Source organism: Amia ocellicauda, chromosome 8, assembly GCF_036373705.1.
Source record: "Amia ocellicauda isolate fAmiCal2 chromosome 8, fAmiCal2.hap1, whole genome shotgun sequence".
NCBI classification, from domain to species: domain Eukaryota; kingdom Metazoa; phylum Chordata; class Actinopteri; order Amiiformes; family Amiidae; genus Amia; species Amia ocellicauda.
In genome coordinates this window covers 15,581,155-15,599,763 of record NC_089857.1, presented here as the reverse complement: position 1 = coordinate 15,599,763, position 18,609 = coordinate 15,581,155, and the positions used below count along the sequence as shown (strand labels likewise).

Sequence of the window (18,609 nt, the reverse complement as noted above, 5' to 3'; positions counted from 1 at the left end):
TGACTTTAAATAATACACCGATCAGCCATAACATTATGACCACTGACAGGTGAAGTGAATAACACTGATATTCTCGTTATCATGGCATCTGTCAGTGGGTGGGATATATTAGGCAGCAAGTGAACATTTTGTCCTCAAAGTTGATGTGTTAGAAGCAGGAAAAATGGGCAAGCGTAAGGATCTGAGCAACTTTGACAAGGGCCAAATTGTGATGGCTAGACGACTGGGTCAGAGCATCTCCAAAACTGCACTCTTGTGGGGTGTTCCCGGTCTGCAGTGGTCAGTACCTATCAAAAGTGGTCCAAGGAAGGAAAAGCAGTGAACCGGCGACAGGGTCATGGGCGGCCAAAGGCTCATTGGGGAGTGAAGGCTGGCCCGTGTGGTCCGATCCAACAGATGAGCTACTGTAGCTCAAATTGCTGAAAAAGTTATTCTGGTTCTGATAGAAAGGTGTCAGAACACACAGTGCATCGCAGTTTGTTGCGTATGGGGCTGCGTAGCCGCAGACCAGTCAGGGTGCCCATGCTGACCCCTGTCCACTGCCGAAAGCGCCTACAATGGGCACGTGAGCATCAGGACTGGACCACGGAGCAATGGAAGAAGGTGGCCTGGTCTGATGAATCACGAGTTCAAGGTGTTGACTTGGCCTCCAAATTCCCCAGATCTCAATCCAATCGAGCATCTGTGGGATGTGCTGGACAAACAAGTCCGATCCATCCATCCACCTCGCAACTTATAGGACTTAAAGGATCTGCTGCTAACGTCTTGGTGCCAGATACCACAGCACATCTTCAGAGGTCTAGTGGAGTCCATGCCTCGATGGGTCAGGGCTGTTTTGGTGGCAAAATGGGGACCTACACAATATTAGACAGGTGGTCATAATGTTATGGCTGATCGGTGTATATATTCACAGATGTATAGGTCATAAGACAGCTTAGCAGAGAGAGAGAGACTAACAGATTTTTCTTATTAGAACATCTTCACAAATTAATATCTCTTTCACTGTAGCTCACTGTGACTGTTTATATAATCAATAATCCACCTACATTGTATACATCTTTCATTTGTTCAGTCCAGAGAATTACAATGTTATAGAGTAACTTCGGAGGGCTACCATAGCCATCCCGCCATGTCACAATAAGAGACTGGGAACCAAAATCTGCCTTCACATCCAGATCTATAGGCTGGGGCACTGGCGAACTAGACACTGCAAAGAAAGAAAAAATCACTTCAGCACCCTGTCTGAATAAATACACCAGGGGAATATGAGCATCTCCACTTGATTTTCCTAAAGGATTTTATCCACACCCCTCACTGAACCTCTCAAGTGATTCTAGCCAATAGAAGTTATGAGCAGGTTAGACCACTATCTTCGAATATCCATTTCAGACTTTGTTTTCTGTAGGTGTGAAAATATCTCCATCACTCGCATGAATGCAACAGATAACAATACAAAGATACATTAAAAAAAAATCCTCCCATTTGCTTTCATTAAGAAGCAAACAAAACAAAAAAACATGAAAGCACCAGAGAAAGCAAATCCAGTATTACAATAATTGGGCTGTGCTTGCTCATTCAAATGCAGATGCTCTATGCTTTTGTGTTTTCAATGTCTCCCCTGTCCTGGGTTTACCATCTATATTCTTATGTTTGAGTTTAAGCAATTAGTAAGAGCAATTCGTCTGCTAGCACTTTTAAATGCGTTTCACCCTTCACAGGCTCTGAAGTAAATAGTGCAGGTTGTGTCATGTATACAGTTTCACATCAGTTTGAACTAATTTAATGTTGAATGTGGCTAAAAGAAATAAAACATGTATGTCCCTTTATGCATGTTTGCTGCGGTTTCTGCCAATTATCAAGGTAACTAAATAAAGCACATTCCTCAATGTCCATTAAACAAAGTACACTTAGAAAAAGGATGAAAGCTGCACAATGCTCTTAAAGTCACTGGTGAGGCATCATGCACGTTTTGGTTGATTGGTTTAATTAATCCTGGAGGAAGCGATCCAAATGCATTTACTGGAATAGTTACAAAACACAGAAACCTAAAAAACTAAGTCGCACAAGAAGAAAAATAAGGATACATTTTACCGAGTAATGGATGACAGAAACTGGCATTTCAAATAATTATCCCAAATCCCAAATACTGGGTTGCAGTTGCATATATATATATATATATATATATATATATATATATATATATATATAAATAACTACATGATCTGGTTTCATGTCCTTAGTTATAGATTTTTTTTCATCCAACTATTATTTTCTTTTTAGTTGCTATGTAGTGGTCTTCAGAAAGTTAAAGTGATTTCTGTCCTTAGTTTTATGGCTTTCTGTTCCCCCTTTTCTTATCTTATAATTGTTATTTTGTGTACTATAGAATATAAAGTGTTATAAAAGGTTAGAATTGTTTCTCCACTGCCCTATCTGTGTCGCTGACTTACCCGTTTGCCCGTGGCTCTTCCCTGCCTGCAGAGCTGTGAGGACTGCCAGCTGCAGCCAGAGACCCAGTTCAGTCCGCATGCTGTGCTATTTTTTGGGGATCGACAGTCCAGAGGCTCAGGGCGACCATAAACTAGATCATTACCGAGGGCTCCGGCCTCTCCTGGACAGGAAAATGAGAAAGGCATGGATTAAATTGCGTGGAAAGTGCATTTTGATTAGGAATGCGGAAAACGGATGCATTTAGAGTGCCTATGTTTAATGAAATTAAAGTGCCCACTTTTAAGTCATCTTCATTAAATGTACCACATGACAGGAATGTTAAAAAAAACTGGCTGTCATAATACAAATAATAATAATGTTTCATAGATGGCCGAAGTGGTTCTTTACACAAGTGTTTATTGAAGTCTCAACAGCTAAGGACAGCAACCTAAACTTAAACTTGTATTTTGCTCAAGTTACTTGCGTTTTATTTATTTTACTGCAACACCAGAATATAAAGAACTCAAGCCAAATAATGCAGAAAGGCCTAGTAACAGTGCTGTGAGTTTTTAATGGACAGATATGAGGAATTGCCACAGCTATGATTACATTTCTCATCTGGACACTTTGACAGAGTGCCACTGTGGTCCTGGGGAGCCATCGTATAGTAATAGAAATAGAAATTAGTCGTTAGTTTGAGAAGCATCCATACTAGCACTGCACTGGGATTGAACTGGCATGCAGGAAGGCAGCAGGCTGAAGTGGCGTTTCCTGGTTAAAGAGCATGCATGTCCTGTGATGCAGATGTTTGGAGCATACAATTACACATTTAGCAGATAAGAGAACAGCAAAGTGGCATCATTTATGTTGTCTTTAAGTTTATGGGGTCCAGGAATAGAAACAGCTTATTTTTGCATTAATCAGGGTTGTAGTATTTAGTCAGTAATTCCAAAAATTCATGGAAGGGTCTTACACATTGCTGGTTTATAGCAGCATATGTGCTCTCACTTCATGGCTTTCAAACCACTGAATCAGAGACACCAGTCCCTTGCCATGCGTGGCAATCAGGGAGAGATGAGATTTTAAACTTTGCATATCTTTAAGCAATTTTTGGAGGTCCTATAATACTACAGTGTTTGATGAAATATGCATTTCTTTCTTCACAAAGCCTGAATAAAAATATTTATTTGAAATGATATTCAGCAGCAGAATACCAAGTGCCCCTTCATGATATGCAAGGCTCAGGTGGCTACTTAATGATTAAAGAACAGCCTTCTTGATGCTTCTGTCAGGTGCTCTTTACAACCGTTTACTGCTTGGGCATAATTTTTTTTAACAATTGCTAACATCTAGTCTGCATCAGGAAAACTATTTGTCCAGATATAGCTAACTATGGCTATTATGTGGGTATTACAAGACAACTGAATTTGGCAGTATTCCTCAAATAATATAATTGTATGCTTTTATCATGTAACCAATATTAACAGAGTCAAACCCAGTCACATTATTAAAATGAACCTCAAATGCATTTAAACATCTCACCTTGCCATTTATGAGTAATTCACTCAGATTAATCAGTGCAGGTTAACTTTATTGCCTAATAATACTGTTTGGAAGTATTCGATAGTTCTTGAAGAACAAATTCAATATGTAAAACGTTCTCATCTCAGGGATGGTTTATAGCATTGGTATACAGTGAACAAATGGTCAGGTGAAAGGAACATTCTGCAGACTCCATGATCTGAAAGAACACATTCTGTAACTCATCTTAAGTACAAGATTCTAAGTGTAACCGACTCCAGTTACACCAAAAGTTGATACTGCTGGGAAGCAGGATGCAGGGTTAAAGTGTCTGGAACTTCCAGAAAGGAAACTGGCGTTAATTGCTAGTACACCAGCAGGATACACAGGTCAATAGGGCCATCTTCTGTGCTTTACTTTACATTTTTCTCCCTTAGTCCATTGGTCATGTACATTTAAAATGTTGGATAATACCCAATGGTGTTCATTTATGTTGTGCTGTACATCACTGGGGATTTCTGCAGAATCCATGGTATTCAATTTAACAGGACTCAAGAGTGAGAAATGTCCTTGTACGGTAAGCAAGCATTAAAATGGAAGCTTCCAGAAATAGAAGAAAGTGAAAGCTCTCCTAGAACAGGGAGTTCTAACCAGATTTGGTAATGCAAGTACAACTTAAATGTTACATTTAAATCTATGCTTCTTTACACAACACATAAAGCACTCATAGATCCAAGATTGTCAGATAAAGGAGAACATTCAAGTGTTTTAAATGCAGTTGTAAATCAGTGCAGTTTTAAAAATTAAGGAGGATTTTTTTTTTTTTGTTAATGCCACTTAAAACATGTGTGGGTGTTAAAAGTAAATAGATAAGGATGTTGTTTTCTTCCAAGAGTGGACACCGGAGAGTGTTTTAAGACGGTACAGAATGTTCCAGCTCATTAAGGGATTCCAAAGAAAATATAACATTGTTACCTGCCCAATTGAAGGCACTCATTTTTTTACAGGACAGTTTTTTCTAAAGCTTGAATGTATTCTTGTGGGCAGGACTGGCCTGCTCACAGACACCCTAAGAGAAAAGACTGATAATACTGCCAAGCTGAAGGCTGCTATCTATGAGCCATGTTGTTTCCCATACTATACTGAAGAGAGGATAAATGGCAGCCAGCTTAAATAAAGTGCATAAATAAATATAAAATATTACAAGAAACAGTAATTTAAGGCAGAGTAGATAGTGTTACAAACCCTACACCAATATGCATAAACAGCAAATTGGAATGACAATGAACAGGTTATGATGAATCAGTAGTGCCATAAAGAGATTAGTCTAATATTAGCAGATAGTAAAGTGTAAGTCTTTGCCATGTGCACATTACGTGTTGTAGCCTATGCAGTTTAAGGTGACTGTGTCAAAAGGTAAACAAGCAGTTCTTCCATGTCTGGGTTTGAAGATTACAGACTGATTGAAGAGAACAGGGTAAACTTGTTTACAGTGTGAAAAGACGCAACCTGCTTGCCAGTGCACATCTGAGACTACAGGCAGGTTGTCTTCCTCTCCCCTGTGTTACAGGTTTTGGAGACATCAGCAGGTATTCAATTCTGAGTCTCTAACAGCCCTTAGGGTGGTGCACAGCTGTGGGGCCAAACTGTGAAAAGTCCAATCACCCAATGAGTGAAGTATTAAATAATTAGTATAAACTTTAGTGGACTGCTCCCTTGTATGCCTCCTAGAACAAGGAAACAAAACAAAAAAATCACAGTGATTCACAGTTGAACACAAACAAGTTTGGTTAATCAGAATCCCATTCGCTCATTGTGGCATTGTTTGCAGTATCAAAAATGGTCAATCGGTCTTCACAGAGTGCAAAGAATGCAGTTGTCATTCAAACGCAGCCATTCTAGAATGTCCCTGCACTGCACAGCGCTCTACACAGTGGAAATAAATATTCTTTAACTGACCTCAAGGTAAATTTACAAAACTAACAGGATCCAGGATCTCGTGCCTGTATGTCATTGTCCGCCTCTCATCTTCCCATAAACAACAACTATAACATGCTTTTCCACAGCTCAATCAAAGACAGCAGTCTCCTGGGCTCTGCAGAAGACGGTATTCAGCAGTGCTATATAGGGGCTCCTGAGACTCAGTCAATAAGCTCTGGCCTGTCTGTGATCGATTGCTTTTCCTTTTCATTTCATTGAATTCTATCCACAGTGCTTAAAACTTTAAGTGGAAAGCAAGAACCAAAACCTCACATATTGCATTCAATTACAATATTCCCCTTTCATGTAACTGGAAGACTATCATCTCCCATTAGTCATCACTCATTTGCAATCCTGCAGGTTTTCCAGGTCTCTCTAAATTGCTAATCAATGGATACCTTGAACACAGGGACATTTTGCCTACTTAAGACTCATAACTGTTTCAATTAAGCAGTTAACAATCTGGATAGAACAAAAACCTGTAAACCATGAGGCTCTCCAGGACCAGAGTTAGCCACCCCTGCTATAAAGTATGGGAGTTTTCATATGAAACAGGGTACTTCACTGCACCATACACTCAGGACAGCCTAACAAATATCTGTATCTGGCTTTAACTTGTTTAGTTTTACCGCATGAGTGCACACATCATCAAGTAGATCAAGTATGCCAAGGTTTACGTGCATCAGGAAAGCCACATACAAGTCTTATCTGCTCACAAAATGTTTTTCTGCAGCTGTTACACCATTACAAATTCTCTGGTAATGGGACAAGCAGTCCTAATCAATAAAAAAAACAGGTTAGTTAGTGGTGGCTTAGATCAGAATTGAGGATGGAAGAGCAGTGAACGGAGATTGAGAGTATTCCTGAAGAACAGAGGTGAAAGGTCTGGCACTGCCATTGATGTCCGTCTCCAGAGGCAACTGGGTAAATGCTTATGTACACTGGGCGGAGACTGCCAAACCTGAAACCTCAACACAACTGTTTCGGACTGCACAGTGAATCACAATTTATCCTTGATCATACACTTGTATTTGCATACTTGCCCTTTTTTCAGCTTGAGAAGGGCTACTTGATCAATAAGATAACCTGGTCAGTCTGTACATTGGAATTGGCTTGCTAAGTTAGAGAGAACTAAGTTAGCATGAGCTTCAAAATGTGGTTGGAAGTGTCATTAAATGACCTGTTGTATCAAGGTTCATGCTAGTGTTGGCCATTTTGTGCCATATCTTCAATCCTATCTATAATGTCATTGAGGGAAAATGAATGGGACACTGGCTGCCAAAACAGGTTTTGTGGATCCAATCAAAACAGTGGGGGGGCAGACAAAAGAAACAGATGTTGTAGTCAAGGCATTTCTCGTAACTTAAACCTATGTTATGAAATAGGAAAATAGGAGGTGGGCAAGTAAGCACAAGTTTAGGCAGGACTGCTTGAACACGTTTCCTTTCAAATATGTAACTGCCTCAATGTTATCCATCTCAATGTAGGCAAACCGTCCAAACTTGGCAATAATAATGGTTAAAACACACACAAAAAAAACAAAAAAACTTTGATACAGAAATGACCTCACCCCCAGAAATAATAAAATAAATACAATGATATATAGGCTACAGAGTGATACAATTAAGAAGAAAAAAATTTGAGAGCTCTGAGAATTGTGTAGGGTGGAGTAACAACTCAGTCTCCCGGAGGGCAGTGCGTTTGTTTTTTTCCTAACAGAAGTGTACAAAAAAAAAAAAGCACAAAGACCAGCTTTTCAGCTAACGAAGACATACAAGCCACTGTGTTCTTAGTACTAAACCAAGCACGTACATGTTCAGGCCCAGCCTTCCTCAAATATATTCAACTGACCTGACATTGAACTCCAAACATACAGCTGCCCTACAGAGTTGGATCCCCTCAAATTCAAAGGTGGGGAGAGAATTCATGTCTTGATTGTTTGCTCAAATTGTTTGACAAACTGATGTTGCATTTGATTACTTTGTGTCCTGTTCATTCTGTAGTGCACGAGTCTATATTTTAACAGCATGATGACTCAAGTGTATAGGCTGGCAGCTCAGTACACACACACCCTGTCTTTTTTTTTTTTTTTTTTTTTTTTGGGGGGGTGGGGGGAGTTCCAGGCTGCTTTCAAATTATATATACGTTTTGTTTCCATTTGGTTATTTAAAAGTTGAGATTAGATAAAAGGGGATTCATTGCAACCAGGGCACCAGAATCTGTGTTGACATGCATGGTTTCTATCACGGTTTACTACTGCTCTCAATCCTTCACTATGTAATTTTGCCTGCCTGCACTTAAGTTTTTATCAGGGTATACAGTAAATATGTATAAGGGTTGTATAAGTATAAAGGTTGTTTATTATTATATAAGAGGAAAGGATGAAAACTGCTGAAAGGAGGAACAACTGGAAAACAGGACCTGATACAAACTGTAGTGAGCTCAATAAAAGCAATTAGCATAATTAAAATCCTGTCTCTATAGCCTGTCTGTTTTTCACTGTTTAAAATTTAATGGGCAGAAGTCTCAGGTTTTCAGTGTACTCACATTATGATAGATCTTTTCTGGGTTGGTAAGAACTATTTTTATTTATTTATCTGTCCCTCAACCTTGTAAAAGCTGATGTCTCTTACGCTTGAAAAGCATTCTTTGCAATACTTGAATTCATCATGTTTTTCTAAACCTAAACAAGAGTATGTTATCAGTAAAAATACTCACAACCACATTCCACACAGATTAGTCACATCATCATAAATCAAATTAATCTAATTTCTGTTTGCAAAAATTTGCTTTCAAGTTCAATGTCCAAATGTCCAGTCTTGGGAACCTCAAGTTCAAGACCAAGGCCAAATTATATAGCTTACTGAGTTTAGCGTAGAAACATTACTCATAGGAATTCAGTACAGGAACATAGGTCTTACTTTGAATTAATTTGTGTTGTTTAAATAAAGATCAATCATATAGAAACTGGGTGTTAAAACCATTTGAGAGCAATAATACAATAAAATGAAATCACTGTACAAGTGCATTTACTTAACGAACCCCACTTATCACATTATCTAGTTTCCAGACATGGGTCTGCAAGTTGGCATGTTCAGGTGTGCAGTGTTGTTACAGTGCATCAGTGTAGAGTCATGAAGGGCCATGACTGAGAACCGTGCGTCACACAACAATTTACTTAGGGCTGCTGATCAACTTGGTTGTAGGAGGTGTGGAGTCTTGCCTGCCCTGGAACAGCCCCCTGCAGGAGTTCAGACTCCAGATCCACAGTCTGGCAGGCAGCATTTTGGCCGCAACTGCCACAAGCCTGAACTTGTGGCTTTCACCATTTCTCGTCTTGGGACCTTCAATAGCATACAAAACCAGAATGCCACACAGAAGAAAGAGAATATACAGAAGAACTCCAATCACTAAAAAAAACTAAGCACGACACTGGAAAACATCCTTTGATCTCCCGTTTAATTTTCTTTGAATCTCTTCTGCAACACAGCTGTGTTAATGTAAGAAGCTGCTATTCCATGTTTTCTCATTGAAAATGTTTTAGCCTAGGATTAAACTGAAGGAGTTGTTTTAGTTTAGCGGACTGTTGATCACCAGCAAAAAGATAAAATATTTGCATCAACATAGGAAAAACTATGCCAAAAAGATGCCCACTAATTTAACACCACAACTCAGAGATAAGGGGGCATATGAAAATCTAATAGAGATTATATCAGGCATAAGAACAAGGGGCCTCTCTTTACAAAAAGGGTGCTGACCACATAAAACAAACAGCCCAGTCATGCTGTGGATGCTGCATCACTGAGGCATGGAGGGATTATTGGATCATTAAGCTATTACCATTCAAATTAGATGAATGTGAAACTTTTTTTTCCTCTTTACACTATCATTTTAACTTCAAACAGATTCCACAAAACTTCAATTCACTGATATAAAAATTAAAAGGAAAAAAAAAAGGTTGCATTTCAAATTATTCTTAACATGTCAGTGTTTTGTAATATCTGATAAGGAGGAGTCTGCACACACTGCTGTTAAAGGTGTACAAGCATAAATCTGCAATGTCCAGTCTCTCCCTTTCACATGCATTTTTGTGAGAGCAAAACAGCTGAGTGCCGATTCTGTGGCCTGAATTGCAAGCATGTCTCTCAGCTGCACCATGTCCTCAATCTGTAATGACCGAAAGAAGCTGCACACCACCCCTCCTAAGAATAACAATGCGATTTTAAAATGTTTTTTTGCTATCAGAAGATCGTGTCTTTTTGTTTTTTTAAACTTTCAATTGTTTAAAGAACACCACATGTGTAATGGCTAAAAACAAACAAAAATACCTCAAGCCAAAATGTTTATGGGAAGAAAACAAAATAAGAAAAAAAAAAATCTACAGTAGATCCAGATGCATCTTGGTGGTTTCATCTTGGGAGTTGAAAACCCGTAAATAAAATCCATTCAGATCTTGAATTACACACCAGCATTACACTGCCACATTTTAACAAAAGGAAAACACTATAAAAATAACTAATTTCAAACAACACAATTGAATGAAGGCAACTTAATTTATGTTTCACTAATTCATAAGCCTTTTATCCAAAATCTAGCTTATTGCATGATGTGACGGTATCAAAATATATTACTGAATAAATGTAAATTATACTGGTTAGATGAAGGTCTAAATTAGTGTTTCCCAACCCTTTATTGTTCAAGATACACCAACTTGATTTTAACACTTCGCATGGCACACCATCCCCTCTTCCCCTCCCCTTTCATAAACTTTAAAATTAAACAATTTTCAGTGAGAAACCACACATTTGAGACAGGCTTGTTTGATTCTGGTAGAAACTTATTTATTCTTGATAAGGGAGGAATATTTATGTCTTTATTATTTGAGTTTTTCTTGTGACTTTTCCTCATGTGTTCAACATACCCTGGTGGCACAGTGTCTGAAAAACAGTGGTCTATATGTTCAGCCTATATACAGAAAACATTTTAACTTGTCTTGTTGATAATTGATTGTAACACAAAATTGTAACAGAGAACTTTGGCTTAGTGTTAAATCATTAACTACTGGAAGCAATTTTTTGAGAAAAATATTTCCAGTAAAGCACACAATCAATATTAAGCGTCTGCATTATCCCTGACTAGCCCATCAATAAAAGTTGCATCATGCAATTTAAATCAAAAGATTACCAGAATATTATAGTAATGAAGGGAAAAAAATAAAGGGGTTTCTAAAAGGCACTTATGAAGCATTCATTTAAATAGATAAATGCATATAATTGGTTTTGACTATGATTTATTTTTGTTATCCTCCAAAAAAAAAAAAAAAGATGAAAAGAAAGTCTTCAAGGCTGCCTTTAGATTGTCAGCGTTTATGCAGACATCTGTGTTTTGGCTGATGCAGTGCATGCAGCCCGTGTGAAAAGGGCACCAACATTAATCAGATTAAATGTTCCTTGTAAATACGTAATGAGGATAGCACGTAACTGGTTTTGGGTATCAGTCAGGGAAAACGTTGATCTAGAAGCCATCCAAATTTTAACAAATGAGCCTTAAATAATGAAAGCCCCATTTGCCATACTTCTACAGCCCTTCTGTTTGAAGTATTGTTTAATTTGTATTTGAGTATATTAAAACCTCACCATGACATGGAACGTTTGCTAGGAAGGGATAATGGCACATAGGGGAGGGAAGTAGAAATAAAGCCAACCCCAAAACCAGCCCTGTTTAGCTTCAGGGGCAGGCTATTGTCAGCACCTTTTCAGCATCCATTTACATAAAACTCAAGGGGAAAAACAATGTTGTAGACCTACGGGCATTTCACTCAATGTATTTGTTTTCTGAAACTAACCTAAAACAAATACATCATCTTAATACTATACAGTATGAGCTGGCCATTACTAATTTTGGAACTATAAGGAGGGCAGAGCACCCAGTGAGGCTCCAGCACTCCCCGGACCCAGGCGGGGGTGATTTACCAGGAGCCCACATACCTGCTCCCCTGCTCGATAAAACAGGGACGCATTTCACTTCCTGTTGTGGGGAGGCAGGAGGAGAGCCAGGGAAAAGAGTTGGAGAGTGACTGTTGCAAGTGAATACTAAAGTCTGATTGCTTTTGTATAAAGGGACTTTTGGTTTTGGACGAGAACGGATTACTGATTTGGACTGTATGTGTTAGCGTAATAGAGAGGGACCGTGTTTAAGTGTTTAGTTAGGTTCCAGAGGAGTTAGGTTTTTGTTTCATCCTTTTGTATGCGTTTTGGTTTGAGAACTTTAAATAAATCTACATTTATTTTCCCTTAATCCCAACTTGTGTTACATAAACCACCTCAGTGCCCCAGCAGTGTTGGATCAACCCCCCACACTGTTACACTACCATTTTTTTTTTTTTTTGCCAAGAAGTTTAAATAAGGTTAATTGGTATTTAATCTTGGCAATGTTAGTGGAAAGCGGTTTGTGAATGTGTGTTTTGAAAATGTTGCACAGGCTGGGGGGTCATTTACATTTTTTGTAGACACTGGTCACTTTATTTTGTACCTTTGCTTTTGGCCTGACTGCCCGGCATACCTGCTGACTTGTTAAAGGACACTGTTCTCATTCAGGACTCTGTTCCTTTACGAATATCAGGTTCTCACTGCCAAGCCACAGTTCTATCGTGGATCCATGAGACAGTCCTTTCTCCAATACCAGGATGTCCAAATACAACCAAGATCTCTAGTGTTATTGAGGAGAAGACTCCTGCATGAAAAGATGTACAAAATACATATTCTTCTGTTTCAAGGGCTGCTCTCCCTTTGCCATTCACAGCAACAAAAATGACTTTTTCATGAAAGACATTCAAACTGAAGATGTGCAAGTCCTCCCCCCACCCCAAATATGTTCATACCTATGGAAACATCAGTCACATTGGTCCTCTCATTTTAATTTATATACCAAATCCCTAAAATGAATGTTCATATACACACATGCCTTACAAGTCAAAACTGTTTTCAGTAGAAATTACAGGCCACAGCTGTTTCTATTTTGTCAGCTGTGCAGTTTTAGGTTTGGTTCCCATAGGGAAGGGAATTAATACAGTTTCTACATTTCAGGATAAACTACACTGCCCATTTTATTCTACTTTGTCACCACATTGGTGAGACAGCAAATTCACAGAATAGCCCTGAAAACTTAATTGCAATTGCTTTTTAAATTATATAGGCTTGTTTATTCTCATATTTACCACATTAATGGCTTCATGAAAACCATGCCACAATGGGAAAGAATTGCTAAACAATACAGCCAAGTAGCACCCTTCCTGTGGCATTGCAGAGTAACCTCCCATAATCCTTTCTACAGATTTAACTGTGTGGAAGCAGCTGAACAAAGATATTAAATCTCAACACAATGTGCCTTCAGTTCATCACTAGCAAGCAATCGCATGAAAGTGCATTAGGTTAATGTTAGTTTTAATTTATTTTCCTATATGAACATTCAAAAAACATACAATAACAGCTCTCTCTTTTAGTGCTCAAACTCAATTTCTGTGAAGTCTTCCTCAGATGTAAGAGAAATACTGCAATTTGTTGCTTAGAGGTTACATAAGAAATGATCACACATGCATAGGCAAAGACCAGACAGCTTCAGACTTAGAAAGATAATCTAAGGTGACAATCTGTCTTCCCGTCATGAGCAATACTACTATCCCATTAACAGCACTTCATGTGGAACAACCGCAGAAAAGCCTAGCAATCGAGACAGCAGATGGCAAAGCCAAAAATAAACAAAGCCAAAACCAAAACACCAGTCAGCACCATAAACCTGAGCAATCTAAAGAGTAAGCGAGCAAAGGAACATGGAAACCTTAAAACCTCAAATCAGACATGATCATGCAAAACAAGTAAAATCTGCATTGCTGGGAACTCAAACTTCACATTCTAAATATGTTTTCGTTTGTGTGATGGGTGTCTATGAGTTTTGGACAACATCAACAAAATATGATTATCATGCAGATTGCAGGAGTGTTTTGGGGTGATCTTGTAGATTTCACCATTCCAGGTTTGTTTAGTATTCATTCAGACATCGCCACTTCATTCATCTGTCTGTTTAATCACTACCCAGTGTATTAGGCTTGCATAAAGACAATTATTTTTTATCAATACACCCCCTGTATAATTAGTTTTCTAATACCAGTATTGGAAGAGTAGGAAATATAGTGGCTTCCAAAGAGATACTAAAAATGTATGTCAATGAAGGCTTAAAAGTCCCATCTAATTAACATTTAGATTTAAGATGTGAGAAGCCTTGAATTCCTATAAACAATTGACAGCCACAACTCCATATGGGAAGTATCAGCATGCTGTTCTGTTTCTTCATTATTACACTTAATAGCCTATATTTCAGCTAATCGGGTTGTATTCAAAATTGAAAAACATTGATCTCCTCCACGTTTTTTGTCATTACCTGTAATATAATAAGGCTTCACAACAATAAGTAGGAGTCCTCTTTTTGCTAAAATATTGACAAAAACAGGCATTTACTATGGACAATCTTTGGGGATATGGGGTGGGGAATTTAGGTCAACTGAGCCACAGATTTGAATCTAACCATTTAAGATAGTTTTAAATGCAATCAGAGAGACATTCTTGGAATACTACCAAGAAAGATTTCAGGTAAATTACATGTTTGGGCTGAAATATAAACCTTAAGAGATTTGACTGGCAAGCGCTAAAAAAAATAACTGACAATGACTAATATCATATAAAAGTGGAGAGAAAATACCCTTTTTCTATTCTTCAGGTTCTTTTAGGCTATCATTTTTTTAATTATCAAACCTTTTAACAGAAGGTATACTGTGGGTCAATTAAATTAGGGTGGGATGGTCTTCTCTATCTATCCATCTCATATTTATATCTAAATCACATAAAAGCATAATCAAATGCTGTGTTGATACTTAAAATCTGTGAGCATTCAATATAATTTTCTAGCTGTATTAACAGTCTTAAATGACTAACTTGACTTACAAAAACACAAAGCAATTAGGGGGAAGTGACCCAATTAAGCACACCAAAATCTAAGTTTTACATGTTTTCTTTTAGATGTGTGAATTGCTTCCCAATAAAGTGGGTATTAAATCAAAGATTACTATCTCATCTAAACACTTGTGGTAGACTGTCATAAATGTACTAAATGTACTTATTTAATTGCAAGTCTGGAGTGGGCTTATAAGGTCCACATGTAAGACTACATGTGTCCCAAATAAGCTATCAAGAGTTTTAAAAGTAAATACTTCAAATTGTATCGATTAAGCACTTCATATTGTATACATTATTGAATTCAGACCTCAAATAACCAACCTAACCAATTAAAATTGTATTTTTATATTATCTGAGACTAATTTCCATCACATGGAATTGTTGCACTTGTAGAGGCAGTCTGCTCTGCTGGTGTGCTGGCTGTTGGGGTTGGGGCTGGGGCTGGGAAAGGGAATATTCCAGTGCTCTCAAAGCCACCAATGATGTGCTTTCCACGGCTATCAAGCCAGAGAACATCTAGTTTTCCTTCATTCAAATTTTGTCCCTGCTAACACAGGAATTGGCAGCACAGTTATTTCCTCCATTACCTTTTGACTAGGGATGCACTGAACAATCAGACACCGATCAGTATCGAGCCGAAATGGCAAAAAATAACTATCGGCTATTGGCCAATTGCTTTAAAATGGCTGACATTTCTGACCGATATTTCTGTCTGATGGTGCTGCGTTTATTGCGTCTAACTAAGCATCTGATTTGTTCAACTCTTGTACCTTTAACAAAATATGAATGATGCACATGAACTGCAATGCAGTTCCCCCCCAACCTGCTCTCATTCTATAGGTCAATAAATAATAGGGAAATATCGGTATCAGTATCGGCCGTTCTTGTTATATTAATATCGGATATCAGCCCAGAATTTTCATATCGGTGCATCCCTACTTTTGACTTCAACAAACACTGTCTTGTCCAGTGGCTGGAGGATGTGGGTGAGGTGAGATGGCAGCCGGAGAAGCACAACCCCATTATCTTTTGCCTTGGCCACAAGTGCCAGGGAAATATCTGAGGCATGACCATCAATAATGAGGCACTGTTCCTTTTAAGCCCATATGACAAAAACAATTCAATTTGTAGATTATAATAATTGATGGAACATTAAATATTGTTTTATCTGAAGCAGCATCTAAAATGTTTTGATTTACTATGGTCATCAACAGTATTTCTCAATTGTTGTTGTTCTACTGCATCTATCTGTGTGACAATCATTTTGACAGTGTCACACGCTAGCCCTGGAACTCATGAAATCTATATTTCTAAATACAAAATTGTGCTTTTAAATACCAAGCAAATTCATCCTATAAGGTTTCATTTGATTTATTAATCTCTTAAATTTTACAATCCTTAAAAATATTCACCAAGTTTGGTCACCAAATTCAAGAAAAATGGCTTCTTGGGAGGGCCCCTCATAAAGCAAAGTTTTGGGGGGACTTCTAAAAATGCTGCTGCACAGTGGCAGCACAAAGTCATAATTAACTCAAGAACAAAAAATGTGATTGACTCCAAGTAAAAAGTAACATGACAGTAACAACCTTGTGCATTTGCTCTGATACAGATCATCCTTCTAGTATTTCCTGTCTTTTATGTAATTCAAAATAAAAGAGCAAAGTGGGTTTATATGGTACGTGGGCTTGATTGGGTCACGTCCCCTACTTCAGTGCCCTACTGCTGGGGTTGCCAACCCTGGTCCCGGTTTTCTGTTCCAAACAAGCACTCAATTACTTAATTGACCCCTTCATTTAACTAATAATTTACTTACATTTGACTTTTTAAATTATAAAAAGTTGGTTCCTTGATTAGATAAGTTCCTTGTTATATTTAAAAGCCCTACTGTTTACAATAATAAAAATATTCGTTAAATTAAGAGTTCAATTAACTAATTGATAGCTTGGTTGGATCAAAGACCAGCAGGGTAGTTGGGCCCCCAGGAACAGGGTTGGGAGCCACTGCACCTGGAAACTAAACCTGTCGTGATTAGTTAACCTGGTGATACACAAATACCAACACATCAAGAAACATGTACAAACCTCAGGTGCGTAAAATAAAACCATCCCTAATCCCCATCACACATGAGAGGAGGCGATATAAAAACCGATTCACGCTTAGTGCTGTCAATGTTTTCTACATAATCCAAGTAAAACGACACCACAAACCACTTTCTTACGGTCTCTCCATCAGATATGGATTCAATCATCGAAAGTAAGCCGAAATCTCTATCAATCCATCAGATTTTAAACATTAATGTATTAACCTGGCACTGATATTGACTGTCAGTGTCAAATAAAAGCGACGCGTTAAATCTGGCTCACACGAGTAATGCATTGAGAACAATGTATTGCGGAAAACTAACTTGTAAAACTACAATGTCGCTATTTCGGGTTAAATTATATCTCTAATGCATTATTAGCAATGACGGCAAAAATATATAAAAAACATATCAATGTATCCACTCGAAAGTGTGAGTTTTCTTTATTTCGTTAATTAAAACGGCAAACAGCTCAAACTTTCTGCGCGTCGCTCTCTCTCTCTCTCAAACGAGCCCATTGAGAGGTGAAGGTGCGCCGTTTCCACACCAGCTGTACTGGGTTTAAATTACTTAACCATTAAAACCAACAAAACCACTGTCCTTCTCCATTTTCCGTTCACGCTTACAGTACACGGCACAGTCACCCGCAATAATAACAGCAAACGCGTACTCACACTCACGTCTCTCCCAGCAGCGCGTTTCCAATGGGAGCCCAATCCGTGATTTAATCTGCCCCTATACTGTGTCCTTCACCCGGCTGTACTGCCGGAGCACGGCGGGAGATTGTCTCTCACCTTGTTGACATGGATATGATCACATAAAATGAAAGCAATGAATACAAAAATCAGTGTCCGTGTGTGTAACAGTGCGGTGCCGAGTCTGGATGCTGGAGCTGCTACATCGCATTCCTTGGAAATCAAGAGGGGAAAAAAGTCGCTTCCTGACGTCACCGGAAGCGCCGCTATCCAAGAACTGAGTCACCGAGGCTTTCCGAGAAAACAGGCCCGAGCGGGGGCGCTGCAGCGGGGAGCCGCACACACGGGCTGTAGCTGCGCTTCCCCCCCAAGTTATTCTCTGTTTGACTACTAACAGCTGTAGCAGGATAGACGGCGGGGATTGGAAACTGAAAGCAGGCACAGAGACCATTTCAAGGAAAACGGGATGCAAACCACCCCGCAGTCCCGGAGGAGTAGTCTTGCATTGTACGCCCGCTCGCTTAATTTTATTTTGGTACTAAAAGTGTGGTATTAAAATACATTTTCTTTAAAAGTTTACAAACGAGAGGAGGCCATTCGCCCCATCGTGCTGGTTTGGTGTCCATTAATAACTAAGTGATCCAAGGATCCTATCCAGTCTGTTTCTGAATGTTCCCAAAGTGTCTCTTCAGCCACATCGCTGGGGAGTTTGTTCAGATTGTGACGCCTCTCTGTGTGAAGAAGTGTCTCCTGTTTTCTGTCTTGAATGCCTTTAAACCCAATTTCCATTTGTGTCCCCGGGTGCGTGTGTCCCTGCTGATCTGGAAAAGCTCCTCTGGTTTGATGTGGTCGATGCCTTTCATGATTTTGAAGACTTGGATCAAGTCCCCACGTA

General features: G+C 38.8%; 1 protein-coding gene across 3 annotated transcripts in view; it reads right to left on the bottom strand.

The window, feature by feature from the left end:
- Positions 1-18,000, bottom strand: part of lifra (LIF receptor subunit alpha a) — a 38,204-nt gene extending 20,204 nt beyond the window's left edge. Inside the window, exons 1-3 of one of the 3 annotated variants that reach the window (XM_066712168.1) lie at positions 17,694-18,000; positions 2,451-2,611; positions 1,047-1,207 (exon numbers count right to left, since the gene is read on the bottom strand). In XM_066712168.1, the coding sequence (XP_066568265.1) occupies positions 1,047-1,207; positions 2,451-2,529 (240 nt within the window). In that variant the 5' untranslated portion in view covers positions 2,530-2,611; positions 17,694-18,000. The remainder of the gene's footprint in view (positions 1-1,046; positions 1,208-2,450; positions 2,612-17,693) is intronic. The other 2 variants (XM_066712169.1, XM_066712170.1) reach the window with 2 other exon arrangements.
- Between the last annotated feature and the right edge of the window lie 609 nt (positions 18,001-18,609).